General features: G+C 39.1%; 1 protein-coding gene across 2 annotated transcripts in view; it reads right to left on the minus strand.

The window, feature by feature from the left end:
• sdk2a (sidekick cell adhesion molecule 2a) overlaps nucleotides 1-18591 on the minus strand; it is a 136346-nt gene that overhangs the window by 21736 nt on the left and 96019 nt on the right. For both annotated transcript variants that reach the window (XM_027141272.2, XM_027141270.2), the window contains exons 16-32: nucleotides 9144-9284; nucleotides 6929-7110; nucleotides 6551-6666; nucleotides 6153-6348; nucleotides 5973-6071; nucleotides 4752-4943; nucleotides 4309-4430; nucleotides 3640-3749; nucleotides 3412-3562; nucleotides 2830-3067; nucleotides 2258-2373; nucleotides 1960-2149; nucleotides 1770-1868; nucleotides 1465-1659; nucleotides 740-941; nucleotides 551-654; nucleotides 41-111 (exon numbers count right to left, since the gene is read on the minus strand). In XM_027141272.2, coding sequence (XP_026997073.1) covers nucleotides 41-111; nucleotides 551-654; nucleotides 740-941; nucleotides 1465-1659; nucleotides 1770-1868; nucleotides 1960-2149; nucleotides 2258-2373; nucleotides 2830-3067; nucleotides 3412-3562; nucleotides 3640-3749; nucleotides 4309-4430; nucleotides 4752-4943; nucleotides 5973-6071; nucleotides 6153-6348; nucleotides 6551-6666; nucleotides 6929-7110; nucleotides 9144-9284 — 2524 coding nt within the window. The remainder of the gene's footprint in view (nucleotides 1-40; nucleotides 112-550; nucleotides 655-739; nucleotides 942-1464; nucleotides 1660-1769; nucleotides 1869-1959; nucleotides 2150-2257; nucleotides 2374-2829; nucleotides 3068-3411; nucleotides 3563-3639; nucleotides 3750-4308; nucleotides 4431-4751; nucleotides 4944-5972; nucleotides 6072-6152; nucleotides 6349-6550; nucleotides 6667-6928; nucleotides 7111-9143; nucleotides 9285-18591) is intronic.

The raw sequence follows: 18591 nt of genomic DNA on the forward strand, positions 1-18591 counted from the left end.
TGCCCTGAATAACAGTGAAGAGATGCAGTGTAGGATTTACCTTCCAGCGGAGCAGCACAGAGGTGGTAGTGTGTGGCGTGACCGAGATGATTGTGGGAGCTTTGTCTGGTGCTGTGAGAACATAAATATACATCCAGTAATATATCTATACATGAGTCTCAAATATAATTGTGATGTGCAGTTCTATGCAGTTTAAGTATTTATTTTTGAATTGGGGCATTTTCATTATTCCCTTGAGAAATGAGCAGCTGTATGTCATGATGACATCGACATCGCAGGAAGACATTGTGAGCATAGTTACGATGGTGTTTAATAGGATCTTAAAAAAATCTTAAGAAATGTAAGTGATACAGATCAGGTTTCATTTGATAGCCAATAAAAACAGTAAAGCACATAAACAAACAATAGAGAACAAAATGTTCTCACACACGACATCCAGCACATCATATAGTCATTCTACAAATCCAGTACTGGCACCAGTGATGCCTAGCTACTTGAGTTAAAGGTTTTCCATTTTAATTCTGAGTCAGACAAAGTGAGGTGAACTTACAATCCTGCAGAGTGGTGATAGCCTCACTCTCCTCACTGTATTCACTGTCTCCTATGTCATTCGTAGCCTTAACACGGAATTGGTATGAAGTGAATGGCTTGAGTCTGTAAAGAGTACACAATTTATGGTCAGGATTGGCAACACTGCCATGTTTGTTGACAGCCTAGTGACATGAGAGGGCAGACTTACTTGTCCACTATATAGGAGTTGGCCTCATGGTTGACTGATGCCGAGTGGACAATCCACATGATGTTGGGCAGCTCTTTGTACTGTACAGTGTAGTAGCGCACCGGGGAAAGACCATCACTGCCGGGTTCCCATGAGAGCAGCACACTACGAGACTGCACATCCTCCTGAGGCACTCTGGGGCGACTCGGGGGCTGGGGGCGTGCTGAGAGAGACAGGGATAACGGCATTATTTGATCACATATCATAACATTTAAAAGTGTAATGTACATGTATGTAATACAGGAATATTTAAATGAGGACTGTCAATGTTATAGTGAAGAAAAAAAAAAACATAATTTAGCAAAAATTCTTGAAATGGTTAGGATTAAATTGTGACAAATGTTGCAACGGGATTTAAACAAAGGCTTGTTTGGTGTTATAATGAAAAAAAAAAAACATTTTCAATAACCACTTTTTCTTGCACAGAGTTGTACAGAATCCTGAAGAACAGGTACAGCAGATCCTGGATGAGACAATAGTTCCTAACAGGGCACTGTGCACACATACATTTATTTCTAGGGGCAATTCGGAGTAGCCTTTCCACCTACTGGCATGTTTTTTGTAAATGGAAGGACACTGTTGGAAACCAATGTGACCCACAAAACTCCAGACTGGCACTAACATGAAATGGTTTTGGATGAAATTAGGAACTCAGGCTCTGTGAATATTCAATACGTCTTATGCACCTCTCTTCTCTGTGGTGACTACCAGCGCTTCAGCAGCTTCCCCCCAGCCGTTTCTGGTCTGAGCCGTTAAGCGGAACACATAAACACTCTCTGGTTTCAGTCCACTAGCTGTATACTGCCGTGCACTGGGGCTGAGAACGTCCACTATGGCCGAGTTACTGTTGGAGGAGTTTCGCCGATAAGTGATCTGATAAGCTAAAAGAAATATAAATCACATGATCAAGAACGCAGTCATGCATGACACAAAACAACACATGGAACGACATTTATTGGTTTTTGGTTTATGATTATTGGTATAAACGTACCAAGGATAATGCCGTTAGGTTGAGCAGGGGGCTGCCAGATGAGTCGCACTGAAGTGGTTCTGACCTCAGGAAAAAGGATTCCTACTGGAGGCCCAGGAACTATAGGCAATGAAGCATTGAATTATATCCCAGTTATAGCAAGAAACACTGCACAAAGTACTTTTGCTATGAAGGCAAATATATCTCTTACCATCATCCAGTGTGCGTTCCAGGAGTGGGGGCGAACTGGGTACACCATCCCCTATGCGTGTGAAGCTGAGAACCTGGATCTCATAAAGGACATACTTGTCTAGACCGGTCAGCTGGACACTGTGGCTGGTATTCCCCTCCACTACCCAGAAGTGGAATGCCGAATCAGAGTCTTTCTCTCTGTATGCTACCTATGAGAGAAAGAGCAGAGACACTCATACACTTTCCTAAGCAAGCAGGTCTCAGCGCTTTACTCAAAAACAATATAAAAAAAAATGAGTGATTAACATCTACAGTGCCTTGTAGCCCAGAATGAGTCCATTACAGTCAGCTTCTGGCACCTCACCCCACCGGACCAGGATACTGCTGGAGGTCGTGGCAAAGGCAGAGACATTTGCTGGTCCACTAGAAGGCACTGCAACCAAAATCCACATTAAAATGATTGCATACAGCGGCTTAATATTTCTGTGGCTCCAATTACTAAGTTAAAAAATATTGGGGCTACATTGCCTATAATATCTTAGCAGGCGTGACATATTTAATTTGAAACATGCATTTATTAAGCCTACTTACAGACATTTTACTCCCATCAAGCTTTTATTTACACTATAACTGTTTCTTTTTTCAAATGCTTTACATAAAAATTAATATCTGCCAAACAAAACTTAAGCTAGAAATGGACAAAAAAGTACAAAAAACTCATAGGATCAACTCAGAGTAAAAATATTAGATAAGTTTACCTATATTTTAGATATGTTTATTACAGTGATTTTGTTACTTGTAGTGTGTAAAAATAACTGCCATTTGTGTTCACATTACTAACAAGTTAGATTAAATTATGAGATAAATAAAGCAGGAAGAACTCTCTCACCTGACTCCCTTGTTCTGGCATGAACGGGCTGACTCCACGGTCCTGCCCCGATGCCATTGATGGCCTGCACACGTACTTCGTACTCAGTCCATTCCTCCAGGTCCTCTATGGTGAACTCTCTCTCCAGCCGGTCAGGAATTATGTGGGACAGAATTCCTCCTTTCATACCAGCCCGTGAGTACTGCACCCTGTAGCCCACCAACTCCGGGTTACCGTTGTACTCCCACTCTGGAAGAGGCTACAACACATTACACTAATGTATCAAACATCACACATTTTAAAAAATATTTAGTGTCACATACGCATTCAAGTGACACCAGGTTTGGATCATTTTTACTCCAAAGGTTACCTGCTTAAATAAACATGTAAAAAAATGTGAGCATGTAAAAAATGGTTACACAAATACCCAGCATTTTTAAATACTGTACATATAGTGTGTGTTTTAATGCATAATACATTTTAATACATAGCATTTTAAAATATTTATATAAACAAGAGAAGATTACAAGTATCTACTGCATATCTAATAAACAGAGAATAGAGCAAGAGCATTAAGTGCAGGCAGATATGATGTTCACCTACCACCCATCTGAGCCAGAGACTGGTTTCACTGGCTGTGCGGAGTGTGACGTTAGCAGGAGCAATGTCTGGTGGTGCCTGCAACGTCTGAATTTTCCTAGAGGGCTGGCTTGGAAGACTGGTGCCCACTATGTTCACTTGACGCATTCGGAACCTAAAATACAGTTCAGTGATCAGTGAGTATGAGGAGAAGCTGGTGTGTACAGGTGCTTTAGATCGAAATAACTGCACCTGTAAAAAGTGTACGGGTTGAGACCCTCCACTATGAGAGAACGTGCGTCTGGCTCATTAGCCAGCTGATGGGCCATGACCCACTCTTCATTTTCCCCGATTACACCAATCTGTGAGAGAAAGGATGGAATAAAAAAAAGTATTGACTCTTATTCAGATTTATCACAGGTACTTTCACACTAAGCATATTTATTTAATACAGAAAAACATGCTGTTCAGAGCTACCTAATTAGTCTAGGCTGCTAGCTTGATGGATTCTAGATTATTTTTTGATATTATCTTTATCCTGTTTAATAAAGATTGGTACCTTGTCATTGCTATAGCTTTGAAGGCAGATATCAGTTAAACAGGAGCTGCTTGAGTGACTTTACTGTATGAAACCAGTTCATGTTTGACTGTCACACAGTGCATACCAGAGAGTTCCCCAGAACGGCTATTTAGGAATTTACCCAAAAAGTTATTATTTTTTTTAAATATAATCAATATTGGAAAGTTGGAATAATGGCAGTGAAATATTACCACTTTAATCTCAATTATCAGCTCAACGTGCACCACCACTTTGTCATCCATGTTTTTTTCTATCTAGTCAAAAGGTAAAAAGGCCCATTGGAACGTTATAAGTGTTCTGCTGTGTTGAGAAAAATCACATGTAAGTTCCAATATTATTACCTGGGCTTCCACTATCCAGCGGGAGATGGAGGTCTTGCCATCGTAGCCAGGTTTAAATTGTAGGGCCACAGAACGTGGGCCAATGTTGGAGATGGCAATGTTGGTGGGTGGCCCAGGCATTTCTGTAAAAACAGAGGAAAAAAAATCAGTGGTATTTAAAAATGATTAACAAAACCCATAAAAGTTCCCCGTAAATATATGGCCAAAAGTTTTGTGGACCTTCACCATTCATACGTGCAAAACTTTATTCACATAAAGGGATAAAGGGAAATTGTAAAGCTACAGCCTACAAAGACATCTTTATACTACTGTGTGCTTCCAACAGTGTGGCAACAGTTTGGAGAAGAACCACATTTGGGCGTGAATGTCAAGTGTCAGCAAACTTTTACCCACATATGATGTCACACACAAGCTTTTTGCTGTTTGTGAGAGTTAGGACTGACCTGGTGGCACTCCAGAGGATATAGTGGAGGAGGAGAGCTGGCCCTGGCCCTTGGAGGTCATGGCAGCTACCTGGATGGTGTAGGTGGTGAGGGCAGTCAGGCCTGTAACACGATACTCCTGTGTCAGGTTGGGCAGGTAGTGTGTGACTCGTGTATTGGTGCGGTTGAACTCTTCCCAGGAGATGCGGTAACCTACAAGAAGCAAATTACGAATATTAATCCTATAGCTAAGAGACCAGTGGTCTTTGATTTGAGCTATGTAGTGAAAATGGCCACGAAGATGATTAAATCCAGTCTGTACTCAACCTTCATAGTTTGAACAGAATCTATAAATGTGATTTCTTTCCTATTTTAAATAGTTTATTTTTTTAATGTGGAGTTCAACTTGAACTGAAGTTGACATTCATGCTTAATGTTAAACTGCACAAATTGTATTATCTTTCTTTGTGTTGCTCTGTTTTGTACTCAGTATTGTATCTGTTACATGCCTGTTTTACACCTCTGTGTAAGCTGATATCTTTCACCTTGTCAGCTGCTGTCATTAATTATGTTTACAGGAAGAATCTGATTTGCACTGTTTCTTTTTGGGTGCTCTAGCCTCCTAATCAACACTGTATCCTCAGCTGAACTGACACTAGTCACAACTGCCTGCGTTGACACTAGTCAGGACTGCGCAGGCAAACATAGGATTTCTACGAGTATGGGTTGGGAATAAAGTAAAATCCAGCTTTCTGGTCCTCTCTCTCTCTCTCTCTCTCTCTCTCTCTCTCTCTCTCTCTCTCTCACAAAAAAGAAACACACACACACACACACACACACACACACACACACACACACACACACACACACACACACACACACACACACACACACAAATGCAGATTTTCTCCCAAACCTTGCTGATTTTCAAATAAAACTATAGGTGTTCTCACTTCTCTACATGTGACTCTTCACCTTCACAAAAAAACTGATTTTGTCACAAGGAATCATTACTGTAGATTCAAAATTATGACACTGACTTCCTTTGATTTTCTTTGCTTAAAAAAATGGTTAGTGGAAAGCCCTGACATTTTGAAAAGGAACAGGACAAAACTGAAATTTCACCTTTCACAACGTTTAATTCTCACAATATTAAATTACAAACTCAACCGAATAGTCAATATTTCCATTAACATTTGAATGCAGTGTCTAGTGTGTGTATGTGCGTAAGTGTAATGTCACCTGTGAGAATGCCGTTCTTCTCATGTGGCTCTTTCCAGCTCACTTTGAGGGATGTGTCCAGGATCTCGGTGAAACTCAGGTGACCCACAGGCCCTGGGGCTGGAGACACACTTGGGACATTCAGTCCAACAGCACAAAAAAAAAACCAGCTATGCATTCAGTCTAAACTCTGACACTCACTGTCTTCGTGGGTACGGATATGGTGTGGTAGACTCCGTGGGCCGTCTCCGGGCGTTGTGAAACACAGCACTGAAGTGAAGTACTCTCTGAACTTCTTCAGCCCAGTGATGTAACCGACGTGAACGCTGTCCTGAAAGTTTGGCCTCACTGTCACCATGGCCACATCCTCCTCATGGCCTGGTTCCCAGGCCAGCAGCTGGGGGCAGATTGCAATGAGGATGAAAAAAGAAAGTGAGAAAAAAGAGATCAGACGGAACAGCGTCCATCTCAATCCCCTGGGCGAAAATGCCAATATGTGCTCTGCAGCTGTCACTGAGGCGTTATTGAGATGAATTGTGCCACAGAAACTGTGATTTTGTTTGTTCTGAACACTAGAGGGCAGCAGAATGATGGATCACCTTGTAGCCCTGGTTGATGCCGTTGATGAACTGTGGGCTTGGAGCGCTCCATGTGAAGCGAACTGTGGTGGAGTTGATAGCTTCTGCCTGGACATTCCCTGGTGGTACTGTGGGGACTGTATGGCATAAAATGAGAAATACAGAAGAAAAGATGCATCAGTGAATGTGGATTTAGGAAAAAAGCACAAAAACATTGTTAATAATTACACTGCAGCATGTGTTCTACATAAAAAGTGGCTGGCTTCAGGGTGCTTTTGCATTGGATTTTTTTCAGTTTCCTTTCAAATTTGACCAGTGGCCAATTCTCGCTAGTCAGATTTCTGCCATAATATGAAAAACCATCAATTAAATGAATGTCTACACTACGCCAGGGCTCACCTCCTTGTAAGGTCCACTCTGTGACCTTTTGACTAAAGACACCCTGACCAGCGCCATTGTAAGCCGCCACCTCGATCTCATAATTGGTCCAAATAATCAGGTCCTCAAGCAGGAGGTTCGTCTGGTCTGGATTTGTGATGTTCTTGATCTGACAGTCCACTGGCAGGCCTGAGAGACAGTATCTAATCCCACAAAGACAGAGAAGCAATCACATGAAACATTTTATACCTTATTTTAAACCTTATTTTACTCTTCAAATATTTACAATCTCTACAAACAAACTTAGTAGAAGAACTCTGATTTGACTCGTTTGAGTTTTTTCTCTAAACAACAGCTGAGAGACCACCACAAGACAGAACTTGACGCATGGTATTGACTAGATATTGACTTTAAACTGTGGGTAGCTTTCTGTAGATCTAATATGTCTATGATGATTTTGTGGATGCATGAGAAATTATATAGAGGAGCTTTTCAAATATTAGCTCCAACTGCAAGCAAGTGTTTAGAAGTCATGGGCCTAGTGTTCACCATGGATAGGGGAATGTTTAGATAAAAGAGACAGCAAAATAGTCAAATTTGAACAAATCCAATTAAGGTACAGTACACCACTTTAACATGTGCTATTACACTAGGTCGGTGCTTTGCACTGAGAAGCCAGTTCAGTACTAGCTGATTATATCAGTTTCAGTACTAGCTGATTATATCAGTTTCAGTACTCGCTGATTATATCAGTTTCAGTACTAGCTGAATGTATCAGTTTCAGTACTAGCTGATTATTTCAGTTTCAGTACTAGCTGATTATATCAGTTTCAGTACTAGCTGATTATATCAGTTTCAGTACTAGCTGAATGTATCAGTTTCAGTACTAGCTGATTATATCAGTTTCAGTACTCGCTGATTATATCAGTTTCAGTACTAGCTGAATGTATCAGTTTCAGTACAAGTGGAAGGTATCTGTTTCGGTACTAGCTGAATGTGTAGATGAAAAGGCCTGAACTCACAAACAGCCTTCTACACTTGGTTTATCAGCCATTTTATATACAGGTATTCACCATAATGTATTATAATGTTCAGTATATTGACAGCCAAGAGATTTAGAAGTAAAGTTAACTGCATAATGTCTCCACAGAAACAACCAAGACATTTATAAAGTAGTCCACTGGCAGAGGGAGAATAGAAAGGTTTAGTTAGAAATGACTAAAACACCACATTAGCACTGACTCGTGCTATGGAGCCGTTTCTAGAGGTTGGATTCATTGCATGGGATTTAACCAGCCAGGTGTCTATCTGTGCATTTCATGTATTTGGTATCAGCTTATGGGATTTTATAATGATCATGTTGCATTGTTTTCATTAGTGCAACATATTTATACACTAATTCTCACCTGGGGGCAATTTAGAGTAGCCAAAACACCTTCGGCCATGTTTATAGGAGTTGTTGGGAAACTGGAAGAAACCCCTGTGGACATGCAAAAATCCACACACAGTAATCTGAGTTTAGGATCTAAGTGGGGACCCTGACGCTATCTGAGAAACATCCACGGTACTCGCTGTGCCACCGTGTCACAAGCAGCTGCTATCATGATCGTGATTTTTTTTCCTAACATCATGTTGTTATTGTTTTGCGCATGTAGTAGACAGCACACTACTCCTATGTATGAAATTATATTAACAATAACACATTTTGAGCTAGCCTTACCTGAATAAAGCATTATTAGTTAGACGTTATGAATGAGCTGCAGCTATGGCTACATGAGAAGTAGATGTAGTTATATAAAAGTATATAGAAATACATATAAATGCTTTCGGTCTTGTGGTGTATGTGTGAGGAAGTGACAGGTGGCAGAGTGTGCTGGAACTTTGTAGCACCTCATTTCTAAAATTGAAACAATGCCTTATGGGATGTTTACGGTTGTGAATATGTCTTACGTCAAATTTATGTACGTTTTAAAATCACTAGGGTCACATTAGCTCTAACTGCGTTCAAGTTCAATTTTTTACCGCGTCGAGTTCAACCGCTCTCGAATGAACAATGGTAGTGTTAATTCAAAAGTGCTGAATTTACTGCTGTGCGTTCAACGTCCTGCAGGGACGGCTGCTTGACTTTCTGCACAGGAATTGAAGATAAATTGAAGCTGACCGGGTGGTGGTGGAGGGCGGGGGATAGTTTTGGCAGTGTGAGCGTTTGTGTGTGTGTGAGAGCACAAAGTCCCACCTGATAATGTAGCCCTGCAGCAGGCCATTCTGGTGGTTCTCTGGCGGAGGCTGCCATTGGATCATGATGGACTGATTAGTGCGGCCGCTGGCGATGACTGTTTGAGGAGGTGCACTGGGTGGTTCCTCGGGTAACGTCAGCCTGAGACAGGACAGTAATTTGGAGCAGGAAATGAAGGCAAAGAGAGAAGATAGAGAGACAGAGTTCATGTGTAAGTGTTTAAAAAGATGTTTTACAGTTTCATAACTTCTGCTTTTGTGAACGATAGGAAGATAATAACTTGGGCTCTCTATTAGTAGTAGGTCTGGTTTAAATGCCAGAAAAAGTCAGTTATGAACTTCTTTTATGCTGGTTCATAGTCGAACAAACTGCCGGGGTCCATAGTAACACCCAGAGAAATGAGCTGTAGCCAAGAACAGTGATAATCAAAGGCACTGAGAATGAAAACGGTATGTGTGGTGCAGCAGAAACCCAGCCAAGTTCACTTTAATTCAGTGTAATGTTTTGATTTCTCCCGAGAATGAAAAGTTTTAAATTCTGAAACGGAGATAAAACATGGTGGTTGTGATGAAAGGCGAATGCTTCAGAAGCACTGCACTTTGCGTAGCTGTGTCACTCGCACAGACTTTGTTCACTGACAGAGAATAGCCTCTGGTCTGAGAGAGTGTAGATGTGGTGGGAGTGTTTGGTAACAGTGGTGTGTATGTTAGTCATAGTGTGAACTGCGTGTTTGTGTTAACTCCACAGTGAAACTGTGCAGGTTTGCAAGACCCAAACCTTAAAAGTATTCTCTACATTATGTCTTTGCCTTTAAGGAGTCTTGTACTTGGCAGAGAGTTGCATCAGCAACTCCTGCTAAATATTTTCAAGCCTTGTTTTTATTAAAAGACCTCATACAGTATGTTTTACTCAAAACATTTGTTTAACCCTGTGCCAGCCCGTTCCCTTTCTTCACCCCTGCTTGCTTGGGCAGTTATTTTTGTATGGACACATCATAAATATTTTCAAATCATCTCAGCAGATTAAAATTCCCTAAAAATCAAACAAAAATGTACCAATAGAGTTCAATTGCATTACAGTCACTATTTGATTCTTAGACCCAATATGTTTGGAAAAAATGACACAATTAAGCTAATTGAGGGTTCAACTGCTAATTAAAAAAAAAAAACTCTTTACACTCAGGAAGCATTCTAATATATTTAAAAACAACAACTTAACGGGGGGGCACGGTGGCTTAGTGGTTAGCACGTTCGCCTCACACCTCCAGGGTTGGGGGGTTCAATTCCCGTCTTCACCTTGTGTGTGCGGAGTTTGCATATCCTCCCCTCGGGGGTTTCCTCCGGGTACTCCGGTTTCCTCCCCCGGTCCAAAGACATGCATGGTAGGTTGACTGGCATCTCTGGAAAATTGTCCATAGTGTGTGATTGTGTGAGTGAATGAGAGTGTGTGTGTGCCCTGCAATGGGTTGGCACTCCGTCCAGGGTGTATCCTGCCTTGATGCCCGATGACACCTGAGATAGGGACAGGCTCCTGTGACCTGTGACAGGCTCCTGTGACCCGAGGTAGTTCGGATAAGCGGTAGAAAATGAGTGAGTGAGTGAACCTAACATGAACAGTCTAGAGGTTTAATAAGAATCACACAGAGAGAATGAGTCATGTTACAACAATAGCTGTCAGACTCAAATGTTGAAGATATGAATGGGTTAAAAAAAAAAGGATTTTACAAAAAAAAAAAAAAAAGCAGGTCAAGGAAAACAATTGATGTTGTCAGACAAAACTGAAGTGAAATAACCAGGCAAAGCTAAAAAACACAAAAGAGTTATCAAAAACACAGCTGCAGCACAAAAAGAAAATCCAAAGGGCAAAAAGATCAAAAGTCTTACACAGGAGAGCACTACTGGTAAAAAAAAAAGCCTTTAAAACAAGCAGAAGGTCACAAACCTAAAGTGAGAGAAATTTATGCTGAAAAGCAAGTGTGAATCATTAGTTTTTGCACATTGAGTGGGTTGTTTTGGGGATAAAGGGGCGGCTCTTGTAGTTGGCAGTGGATTCTGGCTGATGGAATATGTGATAATGGCAAACAAACTAATTAGGAATGGATTCACCCGCATGGTTATACATCACGTCTTTAAATGGTTTAAAATTTGACTGTGATTTGGTCATACTGCTGTAACATTGCATCTCATGGGCTATATTCACATTACAAGTACTTCTTCATAATGGACTACTTGTATTCAGTCCTATCTTGCTTTTCTGTTATGAAATAGTGTGTGTTTCGGCATTTCGCTTTCGTCAGTACAATGGGACAACGGCTTGTCCTTCAGATTTCTCAAACTATTATTCCAATATTTATCTATAGACTGTAATATTTAAACCTACAGAATTTAAAATACCAGAATTGCAAGTGAAGGAACTAGAAACAGAAAATAAAAGTATTTGTGCAACAAACCCGTTTAATTTTTTTTTTTTGTGCTTAGATCGGATCGATCTATCTTGATGGTTTACTTTAGTTACCGCTAGTAACCCATATCTGTCTTTAACATGAACCAACTTGTGCATGAAAACACCTCGCATGCTGACTTCGATTTCTTGGGCCGAATTGTCTGAATACTCAATTTTGGTAGGTTGCTTCTTGTTTAGCTTAAAAATTAATTCCCAAAAGATCAGCAAAGTAAACCAGCTTTCAATATCCTTCCACCAAATATAGTCACAGCTGTTCTTGTCCTCTATTGTTATTTTGTTGTGTTGCCAACAGTGGATGATGACGATGACAGTGATTTATACATGTGTACTAAAGTTTGAGGAAGAAAAAAAACATAAGATTGTACCTGATCTATGATACATGACAACAAAGTGGCTTGTGTAAAAAGATTGCCTTTTTTTGCGTCCACGCAGTTCTGAAAAAAATCAGATCCATGTCTGTGGTAAGGCAGAAAATTGGATTTGTGCCACTTCAACCTGGTGTGTGGATGGAGACATGACAACAGATTATTCCATCACAATCTTTGCATCTGCCATTGTCTCTGCCACTTTGGGTGTTATGGGGTGAATTTGCTCTAACATTAATGACGGATTTGCAATTAAACTGCCTCTGAAGTGTGATAACAATGGCAGCACAGTCTGTTATGAATACATCCCACGGTGCCAAAAGCGATGTGTCAATTCCAAAAGCAGTGTAACAAACTGCAACTAAAATCTCCACCGTTTTGAAAACACCATCTGTGTAAGCATTCACAAATAAAACCCAAGATTGAAATCATTGTCTTTATTGTGAATGTTGCATGACAAGCATGATGTTTTTTGGAAGTAAGTAGTGATATTGTGTCCATTCGCTCCAATAATGGGTTTAGTTTCTATTTTCAGTCTCTTGCAATCTCCGGGATTCTTATTTCTTACTGTCATGAACAGTCCCTGCTTTTTCTTCTACATGCCTGGACACTGCTGTTTGATGAGCCAATATGTCTGACACATCAATTCTGCTGTATTGCCCAGCCTTGTCAGTAAGCTATTGTGCAAGCCGCACAAAGCCTGACAAAAGGGGACGAATAGAAGGGACAGATTTATTTGTAGTGTCATGGTTAATTTGTCACATTTTTCTTTTCACAGAAACAATATGCTTTGGCCAGAAAATTGTTCACATACATGTCGCTGCAACTTAGATGTACATTCCATCTTAAAAGTTTGACATTTTATTTCCTTTCCTTTTCCAGTAAATCAGTACCAGTGTCTGATTAATCCATCTTTTATTTATTTATTTTTGTTAAATCTGCAATATAACCTAGTGCTATGGACTGGGTACAAAAAGCAGCCTAGAATTTTAATTTGCCTTCAAGCATTTCTCTACATTTGTCCAAAATATAAGAAATTGCAAGACATGCAAAAACTACTGCACATTCTCCTCTCTGCTTAGACAAAAGCTTCCTCCATAATTCACCTAATTTATATATGACCTGCTTTCCCATATAGCAAATGCAATCAAATAAACAATAAACAAAAAGTGAAGCAAATCTATTCAAATCTATTTCTGCATACTTTCAGGCATTTTATTAATGAAGCGCCACCTGTTGATTTAGAAGCCATTTTCAAAACAATCTACTGCTAATCAAAATTTCATCCGTTAGCACTGATACGCCTGAAAAAATACAATAAAGACAAAACAAAACAAAAAACAGGTAACAACAAGCACTAACAGAAATCCAGAAGGTGTTTTGGTCACTCTGCTCTAAAATCCAGCATCATGCCAAAGCACAGGCTTAATTGGTCAACCTGAGGGGAAGATTTTTGCTAGTTGGTAAGTTAATTTACAGCTTGTTAATAATGTAACTAAATAATTGATTGAAAATAATAATATGTATAATATTAACATAAATATGTGATTACATTTTGTATTAAATATATTGTCTATGATGTACTTAGCTTAGATGAAAAGACTAGCAGTTTGACCAGCTCTGCCTGTGTTTTGTGAGCTGGTAGCCGTTCAGACTGTGCTGGAGTTTACATACATACATACATGCATACATACATACATACATACATACATACATACACAGAGTTAAGACATGGAGGGAAAGCGTTACAAGCATAGCCTAGCTAACTAATATTAAGCTAGGTTGTTCATAGTATAAAGCTGCATTGTATCAGGGCTAATTTTGTGAGATTTTGAGAAATTTTGCTTTCACATCACACAATGGAAAAAAATTAACCATGAAGACTGGGAGTGTGTCACAAATTCCATATCGTTCCTTATCCTTATTAAAATAACTGAGCTATGCCATAGGACTGGGTGCCTGCTTTCTAAATGCTGCCTATTTCCACAAGCTTCAACAAAAAAGTTTCAATCTCATTTCTGAAATTCGAAAACAATCTGACATCCAGCTTGAGTTTCTGTTTGTTTGGATTTTCACTTGCACAGCTACTCAGATAAATAACACATCTTATACAGTAGATGGCATTTGAATGTAAAATCTTTCTTTCTCTAATGGTCTTTTAGCAGTATTAGTTCTGAAACAGACCCAAATGCACGAAAAAAAAAAAAAAAACACGAAACATGGACACAGACTAGAGACAAGACAACATCACGACAACAACAGAGGATTCCGCGCTGCTTAAGGCAACACAGCTCGACTAAATACTAATCACAATTAACACATGATGAACAGGTGTGCAGAGTGTTGTAAACTTTTTCCAGAGAAGACCAGGAGACTTGGATATCCTTGTGCAGTAGTCTTTATTGTAGATACACGATGAAACGAGTCTGCAAGTCAGAGCGTACTGGCACGGGCGCTGCAGTCATCAAGTCTCACTTAAAGTTGTAATACATTGTAAATATACACATTTTAGGGGGCAGTCCAATCAGATAGCGACAAAACACTCGGGTGACCATCAAAACATGAAAGGATGTAACAGCCCCCACACCAGATCCTGGAATTTCACCCACCCTTAATTCCATTAACATAACAATAGGACAAATGGCGCAAAGAGACAGATGATACCCTGAGTTACCTTGCCCCTTTCCTTCGATATTTATGAGATACAGAAACCACAAGTCTAATGTAAAGTTTGAATTTAACTAGCCTTGTCACTTGATTGGGCTTCTATATTATCCACAGAAATATGCTAGAACTAAAAGGAAATAAAACAATGACTTAAAAAAATTATTTTCCCACAAGAGGCGGGGAGGAAGAGACAAGGGCGGGGCAGACTCATGACACAAAACAAACAAAAACATACAATTTTATTTTTTAAATAAACTATGATATCTCTCATTCTTAAATTTATATGAGTAGCAATTAATATAACTGACAATGTGTGAGAATACGCTACTAGTTCAAATGAAATGTCAGTAATATACTCAGGCTTTAGGCTTAGCTTTAACCATTTAATATTTCAATGATTTTTGTTCATTATTGGCTTGCTGTAATCCAGCAAGTAGACTGCTATTTGTAACCCGGTCCATACAAACACCGAGAACAAAAATGCAAATAAGACCTGTTGGAGAATAAGACACAATTAGACAATCTAAGAAAGGACCTTCCTGTCTAAATTATTCTGTAATTGTAAAACACAAAAGACCAAAAAGCAGCAGTTCGTGAAGAATAAATCCTTCATATTGTTTCTCTGAATTATTTGCATCCTTAATTATTAATGTATTATTTGTTAATGAGAATAAAATATCCTGTAAAATTAATATATCCTGTAATATATATATATATATATATATATATATATATATATATATATATATATATATATATATATATGCTAAATAAATTGATAAATAAATGTTATTCAGTGCAGATAGTGTAATCTAAATTAGTCAGCCAATAGTCAGTCATTTCATTAGCTTATTATTGTTAACTTGCCTTGGAAATCACAAAGACTTCCTTCACTGTTATAAGAAGCTCCATTAATTATGTGTTTTGCAATCCATGTGTTTTATAATAATCACAATACTTCTCATACAATTTATAGTATGGTACCACAAAGTTTTATCTTCACTGCCATATTTAGATAAATAGGCCCGGACTGGCCAAGGTACTGTTTATATTAAACTAATAAGCAAAACAAGGATCTTGAGGAAAACAGCTTATCAAACTAAATTACAAATGTCGGAGGATATGCCTATATCATATGGGCTTTACATGACAGAATGAAGACAAACTGCAGGAATAAAATCCCCATATGGTGTTTAATAACACAAGCAAGAGAGATGGCGATACCTGCTTACTGCACTAGTCCTGATCAGCTTTCTAAGCACACTCCCATATGAAGCCTGCCAGAATGGTGGAGATTTGATTAATATAAAAAGAGAGGGCTTCCATTCCCAAGGGCTGCAGTGTGTAGCTGCCTTTGTGAGACATATTGTAAGGATACACACTCACTGGTCACTTTAATAGGAACGCCCCTGCTCTTTCATTGTAAGTATCTGCTGATCCGCCAATAAAATCATGATCACATGATGTGAGATCTGCTGTTTAGATTTCAACATGCTGTGCATTATGAGATGGATATCGGCTTATCGTTGAAATAAAGAATGATCATTTGAGCTTTCCTGTCAGCTCAGATCAGTCTGACCATTCTTCTCTGACCTCTCTCATCAGCAAGGCTTTCCTCCCTGCAGGGCTGCAGCTATCTGAATTTTTTTTCCACACCATTCGGTGTAAAGACTGTTTACCTGCCATCTGTCACCAACAACCAACCAAATCACATAAATCACATTTTCCCCATGTTGATGTTTCATGTGAATAGCATGGTATATGCCTGGTTTCATGCCTAGTGCTGCTGCTACATGATTGGCATATTTGCATGAACGATCGGGTATACATGTGTTCCTAATAAGATGGCCAATGAGTACATGAATGTAGGAACACTGGAGTCAAATTCAGGTTTAAAATGAGAAGATATAACATCATTCCTAATAATGACAAAGACAAAACCTGGTCTGATTTAGAAGATGTAAGAATAGAACTAGACCGAAGATGCATCTAAATCATTTTCTCAGCCCAATCATTACTGAGTAGTTGTCAATACCGAAACCTATACCAATAGCAAAATATATGACCTACTCTATTGCTGAGGAGTTACAGGGATCAAAGTAAATTTGATTTTGCTCTATTTACATTTACTTAGTTTTCTATAGTACCAGCCACTGGCATCTTGTGTCATCTTCATGATAACACACATTAGGCTACATGTAACATTATCATGTTTTCCCACTGTATGAGTTGTATGTACCGGGATATGCTTTAACTAGACCAAGACCAGCCTCAATTTGGCACAGTACACATCATTTACATAATAATTTAATGATTTTATGCATCTTTAAAACAAACTGGGGCTAGTTCTTTTGATAGTCAAAGACATAAGAGGATTATTAATATTAATATTCACACATCAATCCCTTGTTAAACTGTCGTTTGACATCCTTTTTCTGGAGTGTCTCTTTAGTTGCTCTGTTTCCAAACTGCTCCTCGGGGTGATAAAACACTGGCATGTTTTTAGCTCTTTGTACAGTTTTTGACACTCTGAGAACAGCTGCTTGGTCTCAAAGCAAAAAAAATAAATAAATAATATATTTACTGCATTTTGGGTTAGTGTCTGGTTTAACTGTAGAAATAACATCATGTAGCTATAGCACAACAGTAGCAACAGTTCCTACTCTTGTAATTCTTTCCAAACTCATTACATTAGTATGAGATTCATCATTCCAGTTCATCCCTAATGTGTTCAGTGGGGTTTAGGTCTGGGCTCTTTGCAGGCCAGTGAAGTTCTTATATATAGCATACTTTTATGGAACTTGCTTTGTGCACAGGAGCATTGTCATCCTGGATCATTACTGTAGTGTCAATGAAGGAAATTCATCAAAAGACACCCTGAAAAATTGCATGCTTTCAAATTTTTGATGTGTCAATATACATTTGGCCAAATAGTGTAAACCAACACTATGTACAAACACTATTCTGTTTTCCTGTTTCAGTTAGTCTCAAGTCGCCTTTAAACTATAGGATATATATATGTCCATTTTGCTTACAGTTCTTCTGGATTTTCTAGATTATTAAATACTATTTAATCTAAGATCAGCATTTTCACACTGATGCACAGCTTCTGATTATAATCACGAGTAGGGGTGATGTGGGTGAGAGGCTTTAATTAAGAGACAGCGCTGTGTGTTTAACATGGCTGTGCATAAAATCATGACATATAACATTTCACCTTGATGGACAGTGATGTTTTGGCCCTGACTTGCTGTCTAATTAGTGTCTTATACATCAGATATTCAATGTGTGTGAACAATGCTGCAGTGGTAAGTGAGTGCAAGGAATATCCACACATATATTATGTGTATGCCACGTGTATACAAATATGTATACATAATCATATGTTACTACCATAATAAAATATTACAGTGATCCCATGTACACTACTTTGACAAAGGTTTTAGAACAACCCTCCAAATCATTAAATTCATTATACTGGCCAATCACTTCCATGGCCAAAGGTGTATAAAATCAACAAACATTATTCTACAAACATTTGAGAAGGAATGGGTTGCTCTAAGGATCTCAGTGAATTCAAGTATGGAACGATGATAGGTTACCATGAGAGGTGATAGGAAAAAACAGCAACTCAGCCACAAAATGGTAGTCCATGTAAAATCACAGAGCGGGGTCAGCACATCCACTTTCTGTCGAGTCAATAGCTAAAGACCTCCAAACTTTGTGTGGTCTTCAGATTAGGTTAAGAACAGTGTGTAAAGAGCTTCATGGAATGGGTTTCCATGGATGAGCAGCTGCATCCAAACCTTACATCACCAAGTGCACTGCAAAGTGTCGGATACATTGGTGTAAAGCACGCTGCCAATGGACTCCAAAGCAGTGGAGATGTGTTCTCTAGAGTGATGAATCATGCTTCTCTGTCTGGCAATCGAATGGACATATCTGGTTTTGGC

The sequence above is a fragment of the Tachysurus fulvidraco genome, chromosome 15 (genome assembly GCF_022655615.1).
Source record: "Tachysurus fulvidraco isolate hzauxx_2018 chromosome 15, HZAU_PFXX_2.0, whole genome shotgun sequence".
Lineage (NCBI taxonomy): Eukaryota > Metazoa > Chordata > Actinopteri > Siluriformes > Bagridae > Tachysurus > Tachysurus fulvidraco.